Source organism: Galeopterus variegatus, unplaced genomic scaffold (genome assembly GCF_000696425.1).
Source record: "Galeopterus variegatus unplaced genomic scaffold, G_variegatus-3.0.2 Scaffold3492, whole genome shotgun sequence".
Classification (NCBI taxonomy): domain Eukaryota; kingdom Metazoa; phylum Chordata; class Mammalia; order Dermoptera; family Cynocephalidae; genus Galeopterus; species Galeopterus variegatus.
The window spans coordinates 61,614-85,453 of record NW_007729603.1 but is presented as its reverse complement, the minus strand read 5'-3'; the positions used below and the strand labels follow the sequence as shown (position 1 = coordinate 85,453).

Below are 23,840 nucleotides of genomic sequence, written 5' to 3'. Positions count from 1 at the left end.
TATACCATAACTGGTGATTCCTAGAATTGAATAAGCCAACCACTCTGCCTCCACTATTGCCTAACTGTATCTTAGTTATTATTTAGATTTCAGCTCCTCCTCCTCCTTTAGGAAACCTTCTCTAACCACCCACTCAAATTCAGTCTGAATATCATCTTGAATTTTTGAGTTATAACATTCAGCATATTCTTGACTATTTGTTCAATGATAGCCTGTAATTTTGACATAGCCAAACTATTGATGTTAATAAAGAACTAAACATAATGGTATACATAAGAATGTGGTGGTCTTATGGACTTTGTTCTTCATAAAATGTTAAATACCTAAGTAATATTTAACAACATATGTTTTCTCTCTATCCCTGCTCATGATCTTAGCATAGAAATAGTGTGAAAAGAAAAGAAATAAAATAATATTGGATAATCCTTTTCATTTCAATAATTGGACTTTTAAATGTATTGGTTATTTCATATAGCTATAAAGTCTGGAGAGTATAGGTGTGCAAATTTCTGTCCCATCTATTACCTACCCCCCCCCAAAAAAAATAAGGCATAAGAAGGCTATGTCTATACAAAGCCTTACAGATCAGATGAAGGACCTCACTCCTCACTAATGGAGAATCCACTGAGTGGCACATAGATGCCCATCTATGAAAGTAGATACCTAAAAATATTTTAAAATATTAGACTTTGTAACTTTTACCAGGTGTGCACCCATTACACTACATATTAATACAAAAAAAAAACCCTCCTCTGACAAGGTTAGCTAAATTATAGCACCTTGGGAAATCTGGGATAAGCAAGCTGTCACTTTCACATGTCCTGGAAAACATTATCATAAGGCCATTTAAACTTAAGAATCCAGACATTCAGACACCAGAAAAAGTAATAAACCTAGAAAGCTTCTTGTAACCCTTACCCTAGTAACAATCTGAAATCTCTATATATGTACTAGTCAATAGAAAAATCGATGTAGTGATTAAGGAGCTGTCCTCTTCCTTCTCTCATTTGATTCTTCCCTTTTGTGTGACTATAAAATGCTGAGCTCTGCTGGCCCCCTTTAAAGTGCATTTTTCAGAATGACCCATGCATTTCCTGGGTACAGTCAACACAGCAGCTCAATAAACTCAATACCTACACGTTCAGCCACAGTTTCTTTCAGGTCAACAATATGAATGGGGAAAGTCAAAAGCTTAGAATTTTTCCAACAGTTGTGAAGAGTGAGGACTTGGGACCCCTCAAATGAGCAGCAGTAACAACTGTAACTCAAAAGTTCCTCTCAGAATACCAAGAAACCACGCACACTCTCAGACTCATCGAAACAGTCATGATGCTCCCCTTCCCATTCTTTCAATTCAAGAAAATAACCCTCAACCAGAGATCAGGTCATTCCTTAGAGAGAGAGAAGAGCAAATTCAATGAGACAATGAAGGAAACAGAGAGAAGCGCAACTCAGATGAATTGGTTTTGCTGCAGTATTTCAGGTAGCCAGCAGCAAGCTCTGCAGTGATTACTGGAAGGAGCAGTGTGCAGGCACAGCCAATGAGGAGCAGAAGCCAGAGAAAAATTCCAAAGGAAGCTGCACTTCTAATCCTCTGCATGCACCCTGGCCTGACAACCCTGTATCACTGGCAGCAATAGAGAGAACTTTCTAAGCTGGAGGAGAAATACCATTCATGAGTGCTGGTGGTCCTTCCCCTCCCTTTGCTGCTCCATCAGGCAGTTTGGAAGAGTTTAGTTCAGTTGAAAATAGAGTTTATCAGGACTAAAGAGAAATCATGCCCTTTCTATTACTTTCCTAGACATGGCAGTGGAATGAAAATGGTGCATTGTTATGTCCTGCATTTCTAAGTAGACTTATTTCTGGATTTAGTGTTTTAGTTTTCTTCTACAGAACACCATTGGTTAGAATCATAGACTCTAGAGTCAGACAGACCAATGTTGAATAAAGGCTCTATTTCTGGATTGCTATGAACCTCACTCTTTTTGTAGATACAATATGCATAGCAATACCCATATTACATGGTTGTGATGATGATTGCAACAGTCATATGAGTTAAATATGTCCAGCAGTCACAGTCCTGCAGGCACTCAAGTAAAGGTAGGTCTGGTTATAAGTATGACCTTAAAGAAGTTGAGAGATAAAAGCAAGTCCAGAGCAGGACCGAGGTAAACTCAGAGGACTTAAGTGGGAGCTAGCAGGCTTTAAATCAGCATTTCCCCAAGTTAGTTCCAAGGAACGCTAGTTCTTCAGGACAGTAGTAAGTGTTACTCATAAGAGAAGCTTTCTGAATCAAACACACTTGGAAAATATTGAAATAAATAATTTAAAAGATTTCTTCTTGTAGGATGTCTGGATTACTTTCATATGCTGATGCTCCTGGTGCACTGCCACACCTAAATGAATTTGAGCATGTGGTCCTTTTTTCTTGGTGCATTTCAGAGGACTGTCAAAACATTCTGGGAAACACTGGCTTAGATGAATGGGCCTTTGGGTCCTATTTGGTAACTCCTTTTTGAACTCAAAATTCAGAGCCATCGTAGTCATTCAGAGCATACACTATAGGGTGGTGCCTAGCGTCTGTAAGCTTTTCAAAAGCTTAAAGATGATTGAAAACTGGGGAGAAAATTTGCTGTTTCAAAAAAAATACGAAAAGAAAACTGCAAAAATTTGAAACAGATATTTAAGTAAATATCCTCAAAACGTAACATCATGCCAACTAATCAACGGCCATTCTAACACATTATATAATTACATAAAAATACACTTGTTATTGAATATGAGTGCGTTTTAACACGTTTGCTTTGCTGTGATTTAGAGGTTCCATTAGAATGTGAATGTAGAGTTTAGAAAGGCCATCATTTACCTTGACAAGGCCATACCTTTAAACTGTGTATATATACTCATGTAATGTGCACACACACACACACACACACACACACACACTCTGGAGCTGGAGAAATTCCAACTCAAAAGGAACCAGAATTATAAAGCAAGCCCCTGGCATGAGAGCAGCAGCTAGATTCAGTTACTTTACCTAATAGTGGGGCGGGTTAGGGCTTCCTCATCCCCACCTTCCACGAGTCCTCAGTGCCCACAGACCCGGTATGGTTTGGATTCTTCACCATGTAGCAAATTTTTTCTGGCAATCGCCACAGCATCCTGCAGCAAACATAGCTCTTTCTCAGTAAATCTACCCCTCCCTGTGAAAAGCCATTCAGGGCACCTATTTTACAGCTGGTAGCTTCGCATTCACTGCTTTTGAAAGGAGCTGGGTTTTTCAGTGGTTCTTTCCAAATGGATGGCAAAAGGCAACATTTTCAGGAGTGAGTAGGGGAGGGGTTTGAGAGAGGCTGAAAGAAAATCTCACAACTTCTAAAGGTCTTCTAAAGAAATGTCATGTGTTTGAAAGGAGACACGCAAGGATTACGTAAAGGTACAAATTCTCAGAGCCTTGCTTACTGTGGACATGAGGCGGTTCCTCACGTCCTCCTGAGCTTCAGCCTGGGTTGAGATAAGGAGCTTGTGCGTGAGGGCAACCACAGGGGTAGTTAGAGCAATGACTCTACACCCATGCACCTTTCTCAATGATCTGGAAAGACATCGGACTCACGGAATACGTCTAAGCCATCAGTCGGTTCCTCTACTTCTTCGGAGACAAAAAAAAAAAAAAATGAGAAGCTATGACTTAAAAAGCCCAAAACATTGACCCTTCTTTCAAACCAATCTATTTTTTTAAGGTCTGTTAAATATCATGTCAGGAAATACTCTTTTCTCACTTCTCCTGTTTGATTTTAACAATGTGACTCATTTCTCATTGTTTTCTGAATTCCAAAGTCTGTTGTGAATGATTCAAGCACCAAATGAAAGAAAGGGTAAAACCACACACACACACACACACACGCACACACACGCACGCACACACACGCACGCACGCGCACGCATGCACGCGCACACACGCACGCGCACACACGCACGCACGCACGCACACACGCACACACACACACGCACGCACACGCACACACATGCACGCTCACGCACCCCACAGAGGAAACTGCCCTTTCTTTGTTAATCTAACAAGAGAAACAGCAAAGACAACCAGTTACAGCTTATGCGAAGAAATTATTATAACTAAAAATATGAAAAAGAGCAATGGAAATATAATTAAAATTTGATGGGTTGCGATCCCGTTGCCGGTCCCCGGTCCGGTACGGGGGCAACACTGAGGGTTGCAATCCGTTGCTGGACACGGAAAAAGACAAAAGACCAAAAAAAAAAAAAAAGAAAAAAAAAATTTGATGGATGAAAAGAACAATATTCCACCACTGCACACTTTTTTGAGCTAAATTTCCTTGCCTTAGCGACAATGACTCCCCTGATAACATTATCGCCCTTGAGGATTTCACCACTTCCTCCAAAGCTGTAACTTTTTCTCCTTCCCTCCCTCCCCCTTCCTATTATTGTCACTAGAGAGTGCAGAATGACATGTACAAGAAAATGCTTGCCCTGAGGCCAGAGTGTGTTTCCTTTGCGCTTGGGTTTCCATTTATTCCACTAAATTTCCTTACCATTAATTTTTAAAAGGGCTGAGAGAGTTCATTTCCCAAACAGCTGACAAGAATTGTGCTCCATAAATGCAAAGGAAATGGTACTTAGTGACCATGTTTGCTACCATTATAAAATCCTTATGGTATAAATTCTGACTCTGCATTCTGCACTTTATTACTCTGATATAATAATGAGAATATGTCGATCTCCCCATAATAACCATCCAGAGCCAAGAACTGGTTTATCTTAACTGCACTTTAACCTCAAGCATATTAAATGCAACTTGATTATAAAATGCATCTGAACTGCCATAATAAATTGCTTGGCAAGATTTCCAAACATCAAGTAGACAAATCTATAATCTCCTGGTCTAGCCCTTTTGCTGAGTTGCCAGGTAACTTTGTATAAAGGCTGTTCCCTACCCACACCTCCCTTTCTCAGCCCATAAACTAGTAATAATAGATTTGTCTAGCACTCAGAAATGGCTGCAAGACACTGCTTTATACTTGGACAGCATTTTGCAAATGACAAGCTGGCTTTAGGCTAAATATGTCAGAATGATGCTTCAGCATGAGTTGTTGGAATGGACTTTTTCAAATTTCTGTTTCACAAACTCCTGGGTGCCATCGATCAGTCCTACTCATTATAGTTTAATATGGTGAATGTGCTATGTCCAGGCTCACACACCATGTCCTGCCCTACTAGGTGCTTATTTATATCCTCACAGTGCTAAGGCCATCCCAGACACAGAGAGCTTAAGGAATACACACAGATGGGTAAATTCATCTGGGGAAGTCATAAGCCCTGCTCCTCAGACTGGAGGGGTGTGCACGTCTCAGGCATGTGCAGCGCAACAGCCTGCCCCACCCTTCGGGCATTCCAAACCTGTCCCTGCACCTAACAGAATGCAAATCCCTTCTGTACAAAGGTGTCTGAGGGCAGGGCCAAGAACAGGAGCACACCCTCACACAGTTCTGTCCCTACGACAGCCTCCCACGCTCCCCTGGAAAATTTCCAAGCTGTGAAATAGGCACCAAAAGCAACAGAAATCGCTCAAATAATTATTCAGCCTTGACCTCTGTCTAGAGATCACTGGAAGAAAGAATGCTAAGTAGTAAAATGGATGAAAGAAGTTTCTATTTCTTCAGTAATGAGGAGCAGTGTTCACGACCACCTTGAAATAGAATCCCTTTCCTAAACCAAGGAGCTCAAAATACCACAAGGTTGTTATCTGATGCATCTTCCCAGCTGCCCTGGACAAGTCAGGTACAGATATTATTCCCCCTTAGGAGAAGGGCAGGACAGTTAAGAAACTTGTCTGTAACCTATTCCCCTATTAAGCAATAATAGAATAGTAGATAGAATGGTATATATTGCAAAACTTTCAAAAATGTAGGACCATACTAGTCTACAAGCTCACTGTCTAAGGGTGACGGCCCCAGACCACAAACATGTGTTATCCCCCTAAAAAGCATCCCAATGTTATAAGACAATGGCCAATCAAACATAGATTCACAACTTTTTTTTTTTTTTTTTAATTTAAAGGAAAAAGCTCCTCATTGTTGGTTGGGTGGTTCGAGCGCCCTCGTGTGTCTCGACTGAGTAATATCATCTCGTGTCTTCCAAAGAGCTATTTTAAAGGACAGATTTGATGACACACAAATCCTCTCCATACTTACTTCAGGAGCCATGCGTGGAAACTCTGAAGATTTACAGGCTGCCCTGAGTTAATGAATTTGTCCTCCCTGATATAAAGTGACATCGTAACTTATACTTGAAAGAATGAAAAGCAGATGTGAACAGGAATGGAGGCTAATTTCAACTGTCCTGTTCTGGTTTAAGCATGTTAGGTCAATCCGTCTATTTTTTCTTCCTGCCCCCGCACCCCGCACCCTGAGGGGCAGTGCTGCAAGCACGCATACTCTGTCGACCACTGCAGTGGTCATACAAATAAAGCACCCAGAGCTACTTCTATAATAAGCAAATCTCAGGGGATTTTTTCACCATCCACTCTATGACTGTGGGTTAGCTCTTCTTTTCAGGTCCTGGGCTCCTCCCTTGGGAAGGGAAGAAACTGGTTCTTTTCTCACAGATAAGAAGCATGTGCAGTAATGCCTGGCATAGAGTAGATAGGCACCCAGTAAATGTTAATTCAATCCAAACCATAAACTCTATTCCAACCTGCTTGCTGTATTATATTTCCAGAAAACAGATATTCTTCCTCAAATACAACATTATGATTTCAGAACTAGCTTGGGAATCCACGGAGCAAAGGAAAAGGTCAACCATGTCTGTGCATTCCCTACCCCACCTGGGCTGGTGCTAGGCACACAGTAGCCCTCCATAAACCAGTGGGGGGAGGGGAGGAGTTCTCAATATAGTTTCTCCCTTTTTTCCTTTGGTGGAGTTTAAAGCAATCAAAGACATATAAGAGGCACGGATTCACTCAAAAACTGGGGATCATCCACACAGAAAATCTGGTGTCTTGATAGAAGGATTAAAAAAAATATTAACCCCTCATTTTCCTCCTTTTCCTTCTCCTCCTCCTTAGTCTTGAGGTTAGGAAGGCATGACTCAACAGCCCAACAGTCTAACAAAAAAAAAAAAAAACACAGGCCCAGAATTCCCAAGGAAAATTGGTTCGACCTTGGTCACTAAGTTAGACCGACCTTGGTGGGTCTTGTATTCTGTTACAACAAAAAGAACATTTACCAAAAAATCACGTTCTTGGGCTTCTCTTACCAAAATGGCAGAGAGCTGTTCACTACTTAGCTTTAAGCTAGCCAAATCCAACAAAGCCCCAGAGATTTTTGGCTTAATCTTCTCACTGAACTCATGCCAGCTGTGCACGGGCACAGCCAGAGAGCATCCTCACCCAGCCTTAGGTGTTGGCAGATTCTCCCACCCACTTCTTAGCACTTTCCCTGCTCTGGGGCAATGAGAAAGGGTCCCCTCCCCTCCCACCCACTGCACCTGGGAGTACCTCTAATTCTCAAAGCCAGGCTCTCGAAGGTTCCTCAACTACCTAAGAACAGTGAAGTCCCTTTGTTAGGGAACTCTACTGCCTTAATAGAAGACCAGAAAGTGCCTGCCTGTCAGAGATACTCAGTCATCCTGTCAATTAAAAACCATAACCAAAATACGGGAAAAGAAAAGTCCTGTTGTACATTATCTCCATTGTCACTAAAGTGGATGAAGGGTTGTTGCCCCCAAGAAAGTCCTTAGGTCAACTGATAATTTCCATCTTATTTAAAATATCTCTCGTATTTATCTTTCTTCCTTTCTCACTGCCACCATTGTGGTCCAGAACTTCATCAACACAGTCGGATACTACTAACTAGTCATATAGCCACTATTCTTCTCCTTCAAAGCATCACAGGTATGATGAGATTTTCCCCAAACACTAATTTCAATACATCATTCAACAATTCCTACTCAAGAAACTTAATGACACCCTGTTGCTTGCAGGATAAAATCCAAACAATGAAATTTGATATTTGAACTGCCTCATATTCTCTGAGACCCCTAGGAGAAGTTACAGCAGATCCAGACATCACCTCCTGAGTTCCCCAGACTCTTCTGTCATTGCTTTATCAAAGTCCAAGACAATAACATCACGACTGACACTCAGCCCTCCTGAAACCGTAGACTCCTGGGGAGAAACTTTACATTGGTCATTTCCACTCAGACTTCAACTCCGTCCCTTGATGTTCTCAAATGTATTGACACTGCACACCAGTTATATCCAAACCAATGAGGCTGACCTCTGTTGCACTTCAAATGACAGCTTACCTGCCATTGGGAAACACTTGGCACACCCAGCAGTGAACCTGCAGGCATGTGATGGTAAGCAAGCAAAGAAGGAGGAACAACATCTGGAAAAAAACTCAAAGCACATCCTGATACTTGTAGGACATCTTGTTCTAGTGATAGCATCAGAGAGATGGAAAAAGTATGTGGATGGTGGGACGTTAACCATCATCCTACCAGACCAGTAGACCAACACAGGGCAGTCCAGCAAGAGAAATAAACAGTGCCTTTAACAATAAAAAATGGCTAAGGAGGTAGAGAATGCTGAGGAACAGAAGTCAAGCCCTTCAGGAAAAATATGCATGTGTCCTTTTGTTTCCTTTCTGGAAGAGATCACTGAGTGACTGAATTGCATCACCATTCATCTACCTCTCCTGCCTATAGCAATAGGAACAAACTCGGAGATTTCCAGAATACAAATTTTATAAAAAATAAAATAAAGTAGCTTTTTCCTAAATTCTTAAAAAGCAATGACAGTGATTCCTATCTTTTCCCTGCTGATCTTTCCTTGAAGAGCCTCCTGTAAATCCTTCCCTGCATCTCTAGCCAATGCTAACCGCACCTCTTTCTTACCAAGCGAGGACCTGACACCGGGAACCTGTAGGAAGTAAGGCTGAGGCTGGCCGTCTCCCCAACTTGACTGCAAGCACTATAAGGACAGAAGCATTAATTTACCTCCTTCTGTATCTCTTCGCCTTTACCCTCCCCCACTCATCCCAGAAGGTATTCAAGATATATCAATACTGTCAGTTAATATAAGTTGAAATGTACTTATTACTTAATGGAAATCTGAAAATTCCCTTCCTTTCGTTTAGATATTTCCTTCACCTTTTATTCCCTCCGTCTCTTTTTCTACCAAACATTTATGCTTTCCAAACAATCCTGTTCTGCAAGGGATGTGATATAATCACTCAGTAAACCCACTCATCCACCACATATAGGGCTGATTTTTGGTTTGGTTTGTGGTTAATAGAGTTGGCACTCTTCTTTCAACGTCTGTTTGAAGGTTTGAGGATTTAAACTGAAGCCACTGGCTCCGTTTCTTTGTAAGATCATCTTGCCCAAGTCTGTATGAATCACTAATGACCCTTTCTCATTTACCTCCTCGAAATTGTTTAAGGTTTTATTGTTTAGTCCCATCACCTCACCCCAGCCCTTAATGACCACCTTCCTACTCTGAGAAGTCCTCTCCTGGATCATAAACCTCCTTCACAAGTTAGGGACAAGCCTCAGTGTTGTCTACAGCCCACTTATAAGAAAATATAAGGTCTATCCTAAGCATGACTTGTGATTCCACTGTAATTCTGCCATTAAGTATACAGCTTATCAGTCTTCTCTCCTACACATTTTGGGTTTTCCCTACACCTTCTCCTCAGTCCTGTCCCCCTTCATGTCCCCCAATCCCCAAGAAATGAACTGGTTTGCCCAGCAGATTTAATCTTGTTTTGGCCCCCTGTTGTTTCAACGGGATTATGAAGTTGATGAGCTTAAATACACAGTTTATTAATTTTCAGGCATTCACGACGTCTCCCTGTTGAGGGTGGTGTATGTAGGTTTGCATGTGTGTACCTATGGTAACTAACACTCCTGGAGTTTGCAATTCTGCTAGTGACTGAAAAGATGGAGTCAAGGTTAATTTGTGTGACTAGAAAATCACATCGTTTTAGAGATGTAAAGAATGCCAGCGTCCAACTTTGGCATATTACAGATTTGAAAACAGAGGCAGAACAAGGACTTCACCAGGGTCACAGAGGTGATCAATAAATAGGGGAGCTGGGGCCATAGCTCGGAGCTCTCCTGTCTCAGCCCACCGAGGCTCTTCCACTCACACGCATCCCTCCCCCAGGGCTCATATATGTGAGTGAGAATGCAGGATGCCTACGTACCACAAAAATACACATAGACCCATGAACATGTGCACACCGAGAGGATGTGGAGATGTTGAATATGCAGCTTACAACACAGAGATCAGAGAATGTGCTGCTAAAACTAGAGGAAAACTGCTGCAATTAGGTTAAATTCCAGTTCAAAGAGATCACACCCACCCACCTTATGCATGCTACTCATTCTCCCCATTTCTCCCAAATAGCTCATTTAAAAAAAAAAAAAAGAATAGATTTCAAAAAGCACCTCAGAGGGATTTTCATTTGATTTTCCTTCAGCTCGATCAATACAAAGTGATCCCTTAATTCCATGAAAATAGCTTTTTAACACATCTCTGCACACACAACCACACACACATATAAAACATTGGCAGCAGGTACTTTTAATTTGCTGGAAAATATTTCTAAGAAGTCAAAAAGCTCCAGCTGACTTAGCGTGTCCTCCTATTGGCTCGCCAGACCAGTTGAGGGACCTGATTGGTCCCTGATCCTGAGGACCGATAAGAACGGCTATAAAATCCCTGGGTGCAGCTCTTGGGCCCCCAATTTGCAAAAGCCAGAGGTGCAAGAAGCAGCGACTGCAGCAGCAGCAGCAGCGTCCGCAGAAGCAGCATCAGCAGCAACAACAAAAAAAAATCCTCATCAAATCCTCACCTAAGCGTTCAGTATATCCAGATCCACATCTTCACTCAAGCCGGGAGAGGGAAAGGGGAAAGGGGGGAGGAAAAAAAAAAAAAAAAAAAAAAGCCAACAACTTAGCGGAAACTTCTCAGAGAATGCTCCAAAACTCAGCAGTGTTGGTGGTGCTGGTGATCAGTGCTTCCGCAACCCATGAGGCGGAGCAGAATGACTCTGTGAGCCCCAGGAAATCCCGGGTGGCAGCTCAGAACTCAGGTAAGCGGCAAACCCAGGACCGGTTTCTCCCCCCCAAAGAGCTGTCCTCATTTGCCTCTCGCTTTTGCAACTGTGTCTGTGAAGGCTGATCTTGATAATAGATGTGCTTCATGCCTGATGGCAATAAACTGCCAGTGTAATCCAATAGCCTTAGGAAGTGGAGCTCCTTTGTTTAATAAATTGCATGCAACTAACGAAGAAGCTGGACGCTCTGCTGAGGGTATTCCATTGCATAAGCCTAGCCTGATTGCCTGAAATCTGGCACGTACCCTCTTGGGGGGGGTGGGGGGGAGGGGAGGGGCGGGGAAAGGCTTGAATGTTGGCATGCTTCAAAGCGCTCTCTATACTTTGCAGAAGCTGATCTTAAGGTGAGACATGGCTTGTCTGATGCTGTCCTTTTTCCTACCCTCTTAAGACCCTGTAACTTGACTTCCCTGCCTCCCCAGAGAACACACAGAAAAGCTACCTCTTTAGCCTGATTTTCAGAACCATAGCCCTGAAGTCTGACAAATCCAGGGTGGATTCAGAGAAAACCCTACACACCCCACACCCAAAACTGCTGCTTCTCTCCCTCCCGGCTCTCAGGCCCCATTCAGTCTCCCATGCAGAGAATTCCCTGAAAAAAGAACATTTGTGAAATGTAGCAGCTGTTTCTCCAAGGGGAAGGTCTCACTTTTGTCCTGACTCCTGGAGCAGTTCATTGTGTATTATCTCGGCCTCTGGAGGGAAAGAGTCAGTTAGGAAGCCCGCAGTGACACCTCTGCCTCTGGACTTCTCCTGCCAGCCTTGCTCCTCTTCCATTACTGCCCTCTCTCCCCCACTGCCAGCAAAGATGGGATCGCAGGTGTCAAAATGCTGCAGACGACACTCCCCTCCGACAAGCACAGGTCCCTGTCGAGAGGAGGGCCTCTGCTCCACTTCCCTTTGTACTTAGTTGCTATAGAGATGCAGTGATTCACAATTCGAGCTTGCCTAAAACAATAGCAGCCCTAATGCATATTAAAACTGCTTAAAGCAAAGTTATAATTTGAACCCGTGGAAATATATAATTAGGGAAATGACTTGTAACATCCCAAGGCTGCGGGTGGCGGGAGGGGGTGGGGAAGCCTAACCAAACCGTGCTTTTGATCTCAGAGGAGAATCCTATGGCATGAAGGCTGCAGATCATTTCTTGTCGAGCTGCCTGCCAGAACACCCCCCTTCTGTGGGAGAGAAATTACTTTTATGGGAGATCTTATCCAGAATGTAGAAAGCCTCATGCAAGTTCTTTGCGGTTTTCTTCCAGTCTTGCACAAGGGGTGCTTTGGCCTTGTTATTTCACACCTGTGTTTCTTTCTTTTTTTTTTTTAAAGGCTTTTAATATGAGAGATTACACATACCTCTAAGCACTGTCTTATCTATAGTGGGGGGTGGAATGAAACATGAATGGATTAGATTCCTTTCTGCCAATATGAAGGTAAGTTTAAAGCCCCAAATCAGAAGGTACTCCAAATGGATTCTTGGCAAATTCTTCTCTCCGTTTAGACTAAAATCCCATGCTTTTTATTCTGGAGTGCATTTTTTGGAAACCAGATGGATTCCCAGCCCTCCCACCTCCTGACCCTGACAACCAGCCATTGCCTTCTGCCTTCCCATCCTTCTGAGTGCAGAGCAATGACCTCTGATTCTCTAGAGATGCTTAAAGGTGCTGTGTGTTCCACAGACTCCAACCTGACTTCTTCAGACACCAGAAATGTATGCAATGGTGAGACCTGGAGAATGTGTCTCAGAGAGAGAGAGAGCTCCTTCTCCTTCACGTGCTCTGGCTCTTACAAGTAAAAGGGGCTTGTCTATCCCCACCCCGTTTGTCACCCCACCCCTCTTCAAATGGGTTTACCTATTGCCCCTCATTGCAGACTTCTAGGATACGTTCTTCTGACCCCTTGACCTTGAATTTTTCCCTGCACCCACTTGATCTCACCCAGCCACCTCACTGTTTGACCCAGATTGGATGGATTTGTGTCTTCCAGCTGAAGTGGTTCGCTGCCTCAACAGTGCTCTGCAGGTTGGCTGTGGGGCTTTTGCATGCCTGGAAAACTCCACCTGTGACACAGATGGGATGTACGACATCTGTAAATCCTTCTTGTACAGCGCTGCTAAGTTTGACACTCAGGTAATAAGACCTTGACCTCTGCTCCCGCTGGCTGCTTGTCTTTAACCGTGAGTTAGACTATTGTTCTTAGGAACCAGTCTTGTAGGGAACCAGACCTGATTCTCAGTCTTCCTCCCTAAATTCCCACTTCAACATGTGTGTACACACACACACACACACACACACTTTTTGGCCAGGAAATAGATTCTGTGTATGACACTCCCCACCCACCCTAATGCATGATTGTAGGGAGCCGACAAAAGCTGTCTTGTAAGGGGAGGGGTGATGAGCAGAAATGCTTTTCTCTTGGAAAGGAAATAATAATGTTCTCCTAATAAAGAGTTCTTCTCCCTGTTTGCCCTAGCTCACTAGCTTGTGATTTGAATTTGCAAAGTCTCAGTCTAAAGAATATAAAGCTAGATTGTGACTATTTTTCAAGCTTCAGAGTGGCTGATTATGGTTCATCTCCTTTTTTTTTCTCATCTCATTTCATTTCTGTGGAGCTCAATTCTCAAGGTAGACTAAGGGAGTAAGGACTTTTTTCTTTTGAATCCTCGGCCACGGTATAAAATCTTCTCATTGCAAGGATATGCAGTGGCCATGACATGGTGCCAGGGCAAGCCCCAGTGTCGTATGTGTCATATGTACCAGCTTCTTTTGTCACATCAAGCTCAAGCTTTCCCTCCTATCCTCCCTGGCAGGGAAAAGCATTTGTCAAAGAGAGCTTAAAGTGCATTGCCAACGGGGTCACCTCCAAGGTCTTCCTCGCCATTCGGAGGTGTTCCACCTTCCAGAGGATGATTGCAGAGGTGCAGGAGGAGTGTTACAGCAAACTGAACGTGTGCAGCATCGCTAAGCAGAACCCCGAAGCTATCACTGAAGTTGTCCAGCTGCCTAATCACTTCTCCAACAGGTCTGAACTGAGTCCACTTCTTTGCAATGTGGGGAGAGGAAGGGGGGACTTGGCTGGCAGAGCCAGACTGGGAAGGAGGGTTAAATTGCCACAGTCATGCTCTTATTTTAGCTTGCAGTCTTCCCAGCTTTTGCAGGAAAAAATATGTTTGTGATTGGTTGTGACAGTTTAAGCAGCCTGGATTTTTTTTCCCCACTGTTATAGGAAAGTCTTTCCATGCAGCTAATAGAAACCTTCATCTGCAGCATCCCTGGGTGCATTTTCATTGTTCCTTTCTTGCCATAAACCTGGAGGAAATGATGAAGTTTCTGGAAACAAGCTTTTGAGACATCAGGTTGAAACCATGACTATGCAACAGTATAATTGGCCATGATAAAAAAAAAAGAAAACCTGGTCAAATGTCATAATTCAGACTTTTAAATCTGTGTGCATTTCATATCAGTCCCAAACTCAGTCAGATATTCCAATGGGTAGCCAAGAATAAGCCATCTCACTTCCCTGGGACAAAGATTTTCTTTGTGAAAAAAGAAATGGCTGTACTGGACCATTCCCATGTTCCTTTCCATGCCTTATGGTATCCCATTCCTCTAGTTTAAGATTTGGTGACTGCCCAGATCACATTCTCATCTTAGTATTCTAACGTGACCCAAAGCCACTGAGCAGCATGCCTTTCTGTGCCTGGGCTCACTGTCTTTACCAGCTAGGAGCCTTATAAAAGTCTCATGTCTTTATAATACATGAGAGAGCTTGCATCCTCATTCCATGTGCATGGCCTCCCAACGTTCTCAGCAAAAACTGATAGATGCCAATGCGCTAGCACGGAAGTATGGTCAGGGCAGGGCAGCTAGTCAAGGTTAGTCAAGATTAGCCTACTGTGATGCCCTCAGCCTAAAACCTGACTCCCAGTCCTAAAGCCCTGTGTTTCTTTGACTCTCCAGCCAAATCTGTACAGATTCACAGAAATCAGTCCTGTGCATGTTACTCTGCCCACCTGAGAGTTATCACAGATTTATCTGACTAGCATACTAGCCAGGTGGGGCCACCTTTCTTCTCATGGTGGCAACAGACAAGTCCTTCTGGGGTTTATGAGTGATTTGGTCATGTACATATATGCAACTGGAAGACCAGAAAAGTAGCTCATCTTTAGGGAAAGTTTAAGGTCCCTAACATAAAAACTGTAAAATTTCTGATTCACTCTAAACTACAGGTTAGTGCCCTTCAGAACTGCAAGTCAATTTATAAAAATCAATTGTCTGGTCCTTGGAAGTGACTCTGTCATGGGGTTCTAACTGATTTTCTCATAACAGGATAATCAAATTCACCATTTCTCCCAAATAGCCTGTCTTTGTATATCGACCTTGGTTTCATAATTCTCCTAGGAAGATTCTTGTTGCATGCGGGGGTGGGGGGTGGGGGGTGGGACAGGAGTTCAGGGCACATACTTGGTTAATTGTTGGAAACTCCCTTCACTTAAAAAAAAAAAAGAAATGAAAAAATTTTAATCATGCAGGAGCTAGGGACAAAGTATGTGTTTGTGTGGTAGTTGGGGTGGGGGGAGGGGTGTGTTAGCAAAGCCATTTTTGCAAGTTTAGGTCCAGTGACAAGTCATGATCTATACTATGGTATGTAACCAACACTAACTGAGGCAATACTAATCTCCCTATTTCAACTGACGTGGCATCTTCCATTATGAAGGGAGAGGTCTTATACAAAGAACGGCACAAATACTAGACTGGAGATCCCAACTTATCTAAGAAGACACTAGTGAAAAGAGTTTTTAACCACACCATTATTTTTTTTAATAGATGCCTTATTTCTAACACCTTTAGAAAATGGCCACAAAGAAAGCCTTCTAATCTCCATTTTTTTTTTCTTAGGGGACTCAGAATTATTATGAAAGGTCAGCAGGGGAAAAAACAGCCAGCCCTTGAAGACCAGAATCTTCCAGGCAATGCTTACCTTTCCCCAAGTATTTCACTTTAACTGGCTTGGATTATTCCTGTTCAGGACTATAGAGGTTTCCGGTTCCATGCTGGGCCTGACTTGCTCTATTTAAGCTCCTCACCCTCCAGAAACATCCTGCTTTCCCAGCCTCTATCTCACCATAGACACACATTAAGTTGGTGCCAATTGGCACAGAATTGCAAAAGGAAGTAGTTACAGGTTCATTCCACCTTCCTGTGACTTATCTAGCATGAGATTTAGGGCTGGGAATATCCAGGAGCCTGTGAATGGACCAGGAGCCAGAACAGGGAGTTTTCCATGCAGAAATGCACCCAGCAAAGGAAGGTAGCTGGAGTGTCCCCCTGGCTGAATTCGCAAACTGTGCTTTCACCCATGCAAAATTTCAAGCAGGCCAAATTGATGAGGCTGGCAGGGCAGTGTGAGGCTTGGGAACCAATTAGACCAATCCAGATCCAGAGTGGGAAAGCTGACAAAGCTTCCAACTCTCTAGGGCATGGATAGGGAACAGGAAACAGAAGAATAATATTGATCAAGGGAAACAAAGGACTATTTATAAACACTCACACAGAACGTTCCTAGGCAGTATGTGTGTATTTGGGTAAGCATGGCTGAAACAGTAGCTATGGAGAATATCTGATCTTATTTTTTACCAAGAAAAAAAAAGTCAAGGATGGAATTTTCAAACTGGAAGAAAGAAACATGCTTAAAAAGGTCCTCTCAGGCTGCGTGATCAGAACACTTGGCCCACTGATTGTTTGCAGCATATCTCCTCTACCCCCCATAAAGATAAAGCATCTTAAATAGTCCCAACTCCTCCAACAAAGGAGGGGCCTCAAGCAGAGATGCACTATTTTTTGTTAAATTGAGAAGGAAAATATGTATTGGATTCCTAGAAACACAGAATGTTATAGCTGGAGATGACTGCAGAGGTTATCTAGACTAAACGCCTCATTTCAGTGATTAAAGAACAAAGGCTCGGAGAGAGCAGTGACCTGCTGAAGATCACACAGCTTGTGAATAACAGTCCTAGGAGTAGAACTCAGTGGCCTTGAGCCAAGCTATTTGATTTCTACTTCAAAAATGGCAGCCAGCAAAACCTGCAGGAGATATCCACAATCCAAAAATAGAATACCAATCGCAATTGAATATATGTGGTGGTCAGCAATTAAATTTGTGTGCATTTTCTCCTAAAATAGAGGGCACATTTTACCATCAGGTATAGTAACAGTAGGACACAGGAAGGTGTTCCATAAATATGTGACAATTGCTAAGTCAACTTTTGCTGGAGACACAATCTCTTAAATAATCTCTCTCACTTCGTGACTTACAGGACAGATCTGTCTCATTAACCAGAACAATCCCAGAGGTAAATGCCATATTTCGATCTTTAATGGAGAGGCACAGGGTTAGCCTGTTGCTTGTACTGATGAACTCTGTTGACATCAAGACAGCCTGACAAGTTTCCCAGCTTTTGAGGAGCTACTGACGGAGCCACAGACTTTTACACCCTAAGGAGCTCTCTTAGCTTGCCCTTATTGAGTTAACATAGATTTGGGGTGGTGGGGAATCAGTCACAGCAGTCAGACTGGCAGAGGTCATCATCAAGAAGCACCAAGATCAAGTGTCCTATCTGGGCTAGCAGAGGGAGCAACAGTGAAGAAAAGAGCTCTCATTTTAACAAAGTGGGGTCAGGGAGAAGTGGCTGGCCCTGCAGCTGCAGGGCTAGCTACAGAAGCGTCGTTTTCTTCAGGGTATTAGACTTCTTCATCCAGACAAGAGCTTTGAATCCTTTCTAAGAAAGAACTTCCAATTCTTTCTTTTTCTTTCTAAGGAAAAATAATATTTTCCAACCAATTTAGGGGCTCATCTGACATAAATGGTTCTTTCTAGAACTAGAAGGGTTAACTTCCAAGTTATAAAGTCCTTATTGGAGGGGTGGGGGCCAGAAACCTTATCCTCTAGGACCTAATCACCCTCTGAAATAGATGCGGCAATCCAGGGGACCTAAGTCCTAGCAGAGCCCAAGAGTTAGGAGATGCCTGGAGATCTACGTGGGTATGTAGATGTCTGAAGCTGTTGGTACAAAGTTTTTTATTTTCTGTTTCCCCAAAGCCAGTTTTGTCCTCATTTCTCCATCCAAATGACATCTACTTTGACTCATGTGCTTTAGCATTCCAAAGGGCTGGAAAATGTTCCTCTATGCCAGAGAATCCCAATTTTAACCACAGCTGGATATAATTCTCCCTGGAGGGAGGGAGATAGCCAGCACTGTGTCAGCCCCCCAGGCACTCAATTCTCTTTCAGGACCCAGCTTCATTCTTCCCTCCTGCAGAAGGGTGACAACTCTGTTTCACTGCCCATGTTCCACCCTATTTACCATATATCCTTGAGGGGACCTCTCTGGGGGGTTCAACCATTCTGGAAAGATGTTTGATCCTGTGCTTTGTGAGGTGAGTTCAAAATAAATGATTTTCCTTTCATGGAAGATCCTCAGGCTCCTCCAAGGACAGGATCTCTCCACATAAATGCTGCAGGTCACTGTCATTGGGAGAGGCTCTTATTAGTGAACACAGAGCTAATGGGTTTTGACAAGTGCCACCTCAAAATGGAGCAGACGCATCCCAACCTAATTTGGAAAATACCTGAACTGTCTTCCCAAAGAACAGGACAAGTAACTTCTATGGTATAAATATTCAACAGTTTTATTCTTCCTGAGCCATAATGCTGAGCTGCATTGTTGGGGATGTTTAAAGAACTTGCCCCAAAGAGGAAGGTAATTTATATCAAACACAAGGTATTTCATAATATTTAGCAGACCTACAGATAATATTTCTTCTGGGAATCATGACGTATTGGAGAGAATTATATTTTTTAAACTGCATTTCCTCAGTGGCCACAAAAATAAATCAACAAATCTAAAATGAGCAGGCCACATAGCTCGATGACTCTAGTGCATGGGGGAGACAAAGAATAAGGACAAAAACCCTGCCTTCGCTAAGTTTACAGTCTACTGAGAGAAACAAAACCAGCAGGGAACCATCAAATGCTGGCCTGGGTGATGGTCACCAAGTGCCTACAAGACATCCAAACAAGAAGGGGCCAGCACAAGCTAGAACAGTGAGAGAGGGCCGGCCCGGTGGCGCACTGCTACAGTGCGCCGCTTGGGAGCGCGGCGGCGCTCCTGCCGAGGGTTCAGATCCCACATACAGACCGGTTCCCGCTCACTGGCTGAGCGAGGTGCGGGGGCAACACCGAGGGTTGCGATCCCGTTGCCGGTCCCCGGTCCGGTACGGGCGCGACACTGAGGGTTGCGATCCGTTGCCGGACACGAAAAAAGACAAAAAGGAAAATAAAAATAAAAATAGAACAAGTGCGCCGCTTGGGAGCGCGGTGGCGCTCCCGCTGAGGGTTCAGATCCCACATACAGACCGGTTCCCGCTCACTGGCTGAGCGAGGTGCGGGGGCAACACCGAGGGTTGCGATCCCGTTGCCGGTCCCCGGTCCGGTACGGGCGCGACACTGAGGGTTGCGATCCGTTGCCGGACACGAAAAAAGACAAAAAGGAAAATAAAAATAAAAATAGAACAGTGAGAGAAGGCTTCAGGACCGCCAATCTTTCTGCTGAAATATCATCATTGCCTGGTATTTGGCCTTCTAATTACAATATACCTTTGGAGGAAGATTAGAAATGGGGTCAGTCAAAAGCCTTTATCAAGGCTGTCTGAGGGTAAGATAAGGAAATTAGATTTCCAAGAAAAATGCACGAGACATGGAGAGAGGGGCCTTAGACATTTTTTCAAAATATGCACTCATATGCACACACACCTGCACATACATGCACCACCAGGAAAAAGGACAATTGCAAAGAGACATCAAAATAGCTGTCAGTCCATGCACAGTGATTATTGTGTGTTCAGGGTTGGACTCAGTTCATTTTAAGTTAGTTCCACTCTCCTAGTTTTTTCTCTACAAAATGAGAGTTGAACTAGTCACTAAATGGTCTCTATGGTCCCATCTAGCTTTATGATTTTACGTTTTGAAAAATTTCAGACATTGCAGTCAGCCTATTATTCAAAGCATTATCTAAATTTCCTGAGCTCTAAACATAAAGACAGACCTGTCTTGCATGGTGTGGTAAACCCAGGGAACATACGCACTCACATTAAGAAGACACTGCAGAAGCGTTAGGAAGCAAAACCGCCTTCCCCTGAGGACCAATTTATGTTTGCATGGTCTGGCCATTCAGGACTGGAGTTGTGTGGAGCCCAGGGGACAGCTTGGGTCTTGGTCTTGCTCTCACCGAATGACCATCACATGGCTCTTGTTCCCAATGCAGATACTACAACAGACTTGTCCGAAGCCTACTGGAATGTGATGAAGACACAGTCGGCACAATCAGAGACAGCCTGATGGAGAAAATTGGCCCCAATATGGCCAGCCTATTCCACATCCTGCAGACGGACCACTGTGCCCAAACACACTCGCGAGCTGACTTCAACAGGAGGCGCACCAGCGAGCCACAGAAGCTGAAAGTCCTCCTCAGGAACCTCCGAGGTGAGGGGGACTCTCCCTCCCACACCAAACGTACCTCCCATGAGAGTGCGTAACCAGGGAGAGGTATTCACAATCTCACCAAACTAGTAGTATCATTTTAGGGGTGTTGACACACCAACTTTGAGTGTACTGTGCCTGGTTTGATTTTTTAAAGTAGTCCCTATTTTCTATCCCCCTTAAAGAAAATTGCATGAAACTAGGCTTCTGTAATCAATATCCCAACATTCTGCAAATGGCAGCCTTCCCACAAACAGAATCTGTGTGATCATTCTGCCTCTCCTCAGGAGAAAGTTTCCTCTTTTATCACCTTCCTCTATCATGTCTTTCCCCAGCTCCCCTTACACCACCCTCAGACACAAAACATTCATGTAATTCCTCAGCCATTGTAATTTGAAGATGTGGAGCCCTTTAGAATGGTTGCCCTAGTCGAGCTAGCAGATAAGAAACTTTATTTAAATGCATGTCTTAAATGCTCATAAAGATGTTAAATGGAATTCGTGTTATGAATCTGTGCTGGCCATGGACGAATATGAATGTCATGTTTGAATTCTTGATCTCTAGTGAGCTAGTGTCTTATGGTCGTGTTCCTCCAATGTCTGATTTCCTTTCTGACACTTTTACCAAATTGCTCAAGCCTGGCCCTCCCACCAGACTCTGAGCCTGCATCTTCTTGCATCTAATGAAAACAAAAAGCTAACATCTTTATGTACTGTAACTGCTCAGAGCTTTAAAAGTATCTTTAACAATTGTCTTAAAAACCAGAGAATCTTAAGGTCTAACTGTGGAATATAAATAGCTGAAAACTAATGTACTGTACATAAATTCCAGAGGACTCTGCTTAAACAAAGCAGTATATAATAACTTTATTGCATATAGATTTAGTTTTGTAACTTAGCTTTATTTTTCTTTTCCTGGGAATGGAATAACTATCTCACTTCCAGATATCCACATAAATGCTCCTTGTGGCCTTTTTTATAACTATGGGGGTAGAAGTAGTTTTAACTCAACATCAGAACTTAAGATGGGCCTGTGCAAGATAGGAAACACCAACAGGTTTATCTGAGGGACCCCAGGTAAATGTTAATGTCCCAGCCCACCTCAACCCAGAGGCTACTCTTGACTTAGTCCTATCCTGAAACAGCTCTATCACATCCAGCTGGGAATTACAGGAACCGAAAGAGCATCTTTTTGCGCTTGGACCACTTACAGGTGATAAGGCCCACTATACCTAGGCAAGTGTGGTTCTTCACTTGCCACCTTAATCAGTGCCTGGTGACGGGGTGGGAGACTTTCCATTAAATCAATCAGGAATGAGTCAATCAGCCTTTGGGTCTTTAGTCCGGGGGACTTGGGGCTGAAGTAGTATAAATAACCCTGGGCTGTCCAGCCTTAATAGACTCCTCTTACATTTTTGTCCTGTAGCACGCTGCCTGCCAAAGTAGTCCTGGCAGCTGGACCATCTCCGTAGGATCGATTAAAAAAAAAAAAAAAAAAAGAAAAGAAAGAAAGAGGGAAAAAGATCTGGTAGTTTGATCATTTCTGCCATGATGTTTACATGATGGCAACCACTGAAGCCAAATGATTAACCTATCTATGAACAACAGTAGTTTCTCAGGGTCACTGTCCTTGAACCCAACAGTCCCTTATGAGCATCACTGCCCACCAAAGGTCAATGTCGAGAGAGGAAGAGGGAGAAGGGTTTGGATGCAGGTTGGGTAGAAACTATTGGTGCTTGACTCTCACTAGGCTAAACTCAAGATTTGACCAAATCAAGTGATAGGGATCCTGGTGGGAGGAGGAAGGGCACATCTCCAGAAACATGAAAAGCAATACAACTTTACCATAAAGCCTTTAAAACCAGTAACGTGCTGCTCAAGGACCAAGAGCAATTGCAGCAGACCCAGCAGCAGCACAAGCATCGCTGCCTTCGTCCCCACAGCCTCTAAGCGTGCTGAGATCCGATCGTGAAGGGCATTTTTATACTCAGAACTGTCCCATCTCCAGGTCCGCAAACATATGGACACTGCCTTAGCCTCTTGGAAATCAGGTAGACCATATTCTAAGTTAGAGTCTCCCCTCCCTCCCCGCCCTTCCACCCCTAGGCAAGGCTGACTTCTCTGAACCGGAAAAGGTATTCAAGTTTGTGTGTTGTGTCCATTTTGCAAACCCACTAAGCCAGGACCCCAATGCAACAAGTACTTCATGAGTATTCCTTGCAAAATTCTCTCTTATTTCAATCCAGTAGATTCTTTTTTTTTTTTTCAGTGACCTCTTCAAACTGTGGCACCCTCCCTTTTCTCCCACAGTGATATTTATATATGTATCTACAATACATATATCTAGACATACAGAAAGAAGCAGTTCTCACAATGTTGCTAGTTTTTTGCTTCTTTTTCCCCCACCCCACTCCTTCTGATCCCCCCCCCCCCTTAAATTTCCAAAACTTGGTCTCGTGTTGCTGCACAGACTGATTCGGGGGCTGACCTAGACCAGTTTGCATGATAATTCTCTTGTGATTTGGTTGCACTTTAGACATTTTTGTGCCATTATATTTGCATTATGTATTTATAATTTAAATGATATTTAGGTTTTTGGCTGAGTACTGGAATAAACAGTGAGCATATCTGGTATATGTCATTATTTATTGTTAAATTACATTTTAAGCTCCATGTTTTTTGCTTCTTTTTCCCCCCCCCCCCCCCTTCTGATCCCCCCCCCCCCTTAAATTTCCAAAACTTGGTCTCGTGTTGCTGCACAGACTGATTCGGGGGCTGACCTAGACCAGTTTGCATGATAATTCTCTTGTGATTTGGTTGCACTTTAGACATTTTTGTGCCATTATATTTGCATTATGTATTTATAATTTAAATGATATTTAGGTTTTTGGCTGAGTACTGGAATAAACAGTGAGCATATCTGGTATATGTCATTATTTATTGTTAAATTACATTTTAAGCTCCATGTGCATATAAAGGTTATGAAACATATCATGGTAATGACAGATGCAAGTTATTTTATTTGCTTATTTTTATAATTAAAAATGCCATAGCATAATATGAAGCCTTTGGTGAATTCCTTCTAAGATAAAAATTAATAATAATAATAATAACAATAATAATAATAATAATAAAAGTGTTACGTT

At 43.1% G+C, this 23,840-nt stretch overlaps 1 protein-coding gene across 1 annotated transcript; it reads left to right on the top strand.

Moving 5' to 3' along the window:
- Positions 1 to 10,817: 10,817 nt before the first annotated feature.
- On the top strand, positions 10,818 to 23,326 carry STC1 (stanniocalcin 1). Its single transcript, XM_008585205.1, has 4 exons — positions 10,818 to 11,135; positions 13,145 to 13,287; positions 13,968 to 14,179; positions 20,481 to 23,326. The coding sequence occupies exons 1-4, from the start codon at positions 11,018 to 11,020 to the stop codon at positions 20,749 to 20,751; spliced, it is 744 nt and encodes a 247-aa protein (XP_008583427.1). The 5' UTR covers positions 10,818 to 11,017; the 3' UTR covers positions 20,752 to 23,326.
- Positions 23,327 to 23,840: the final 514 nt, after the last annotated feature.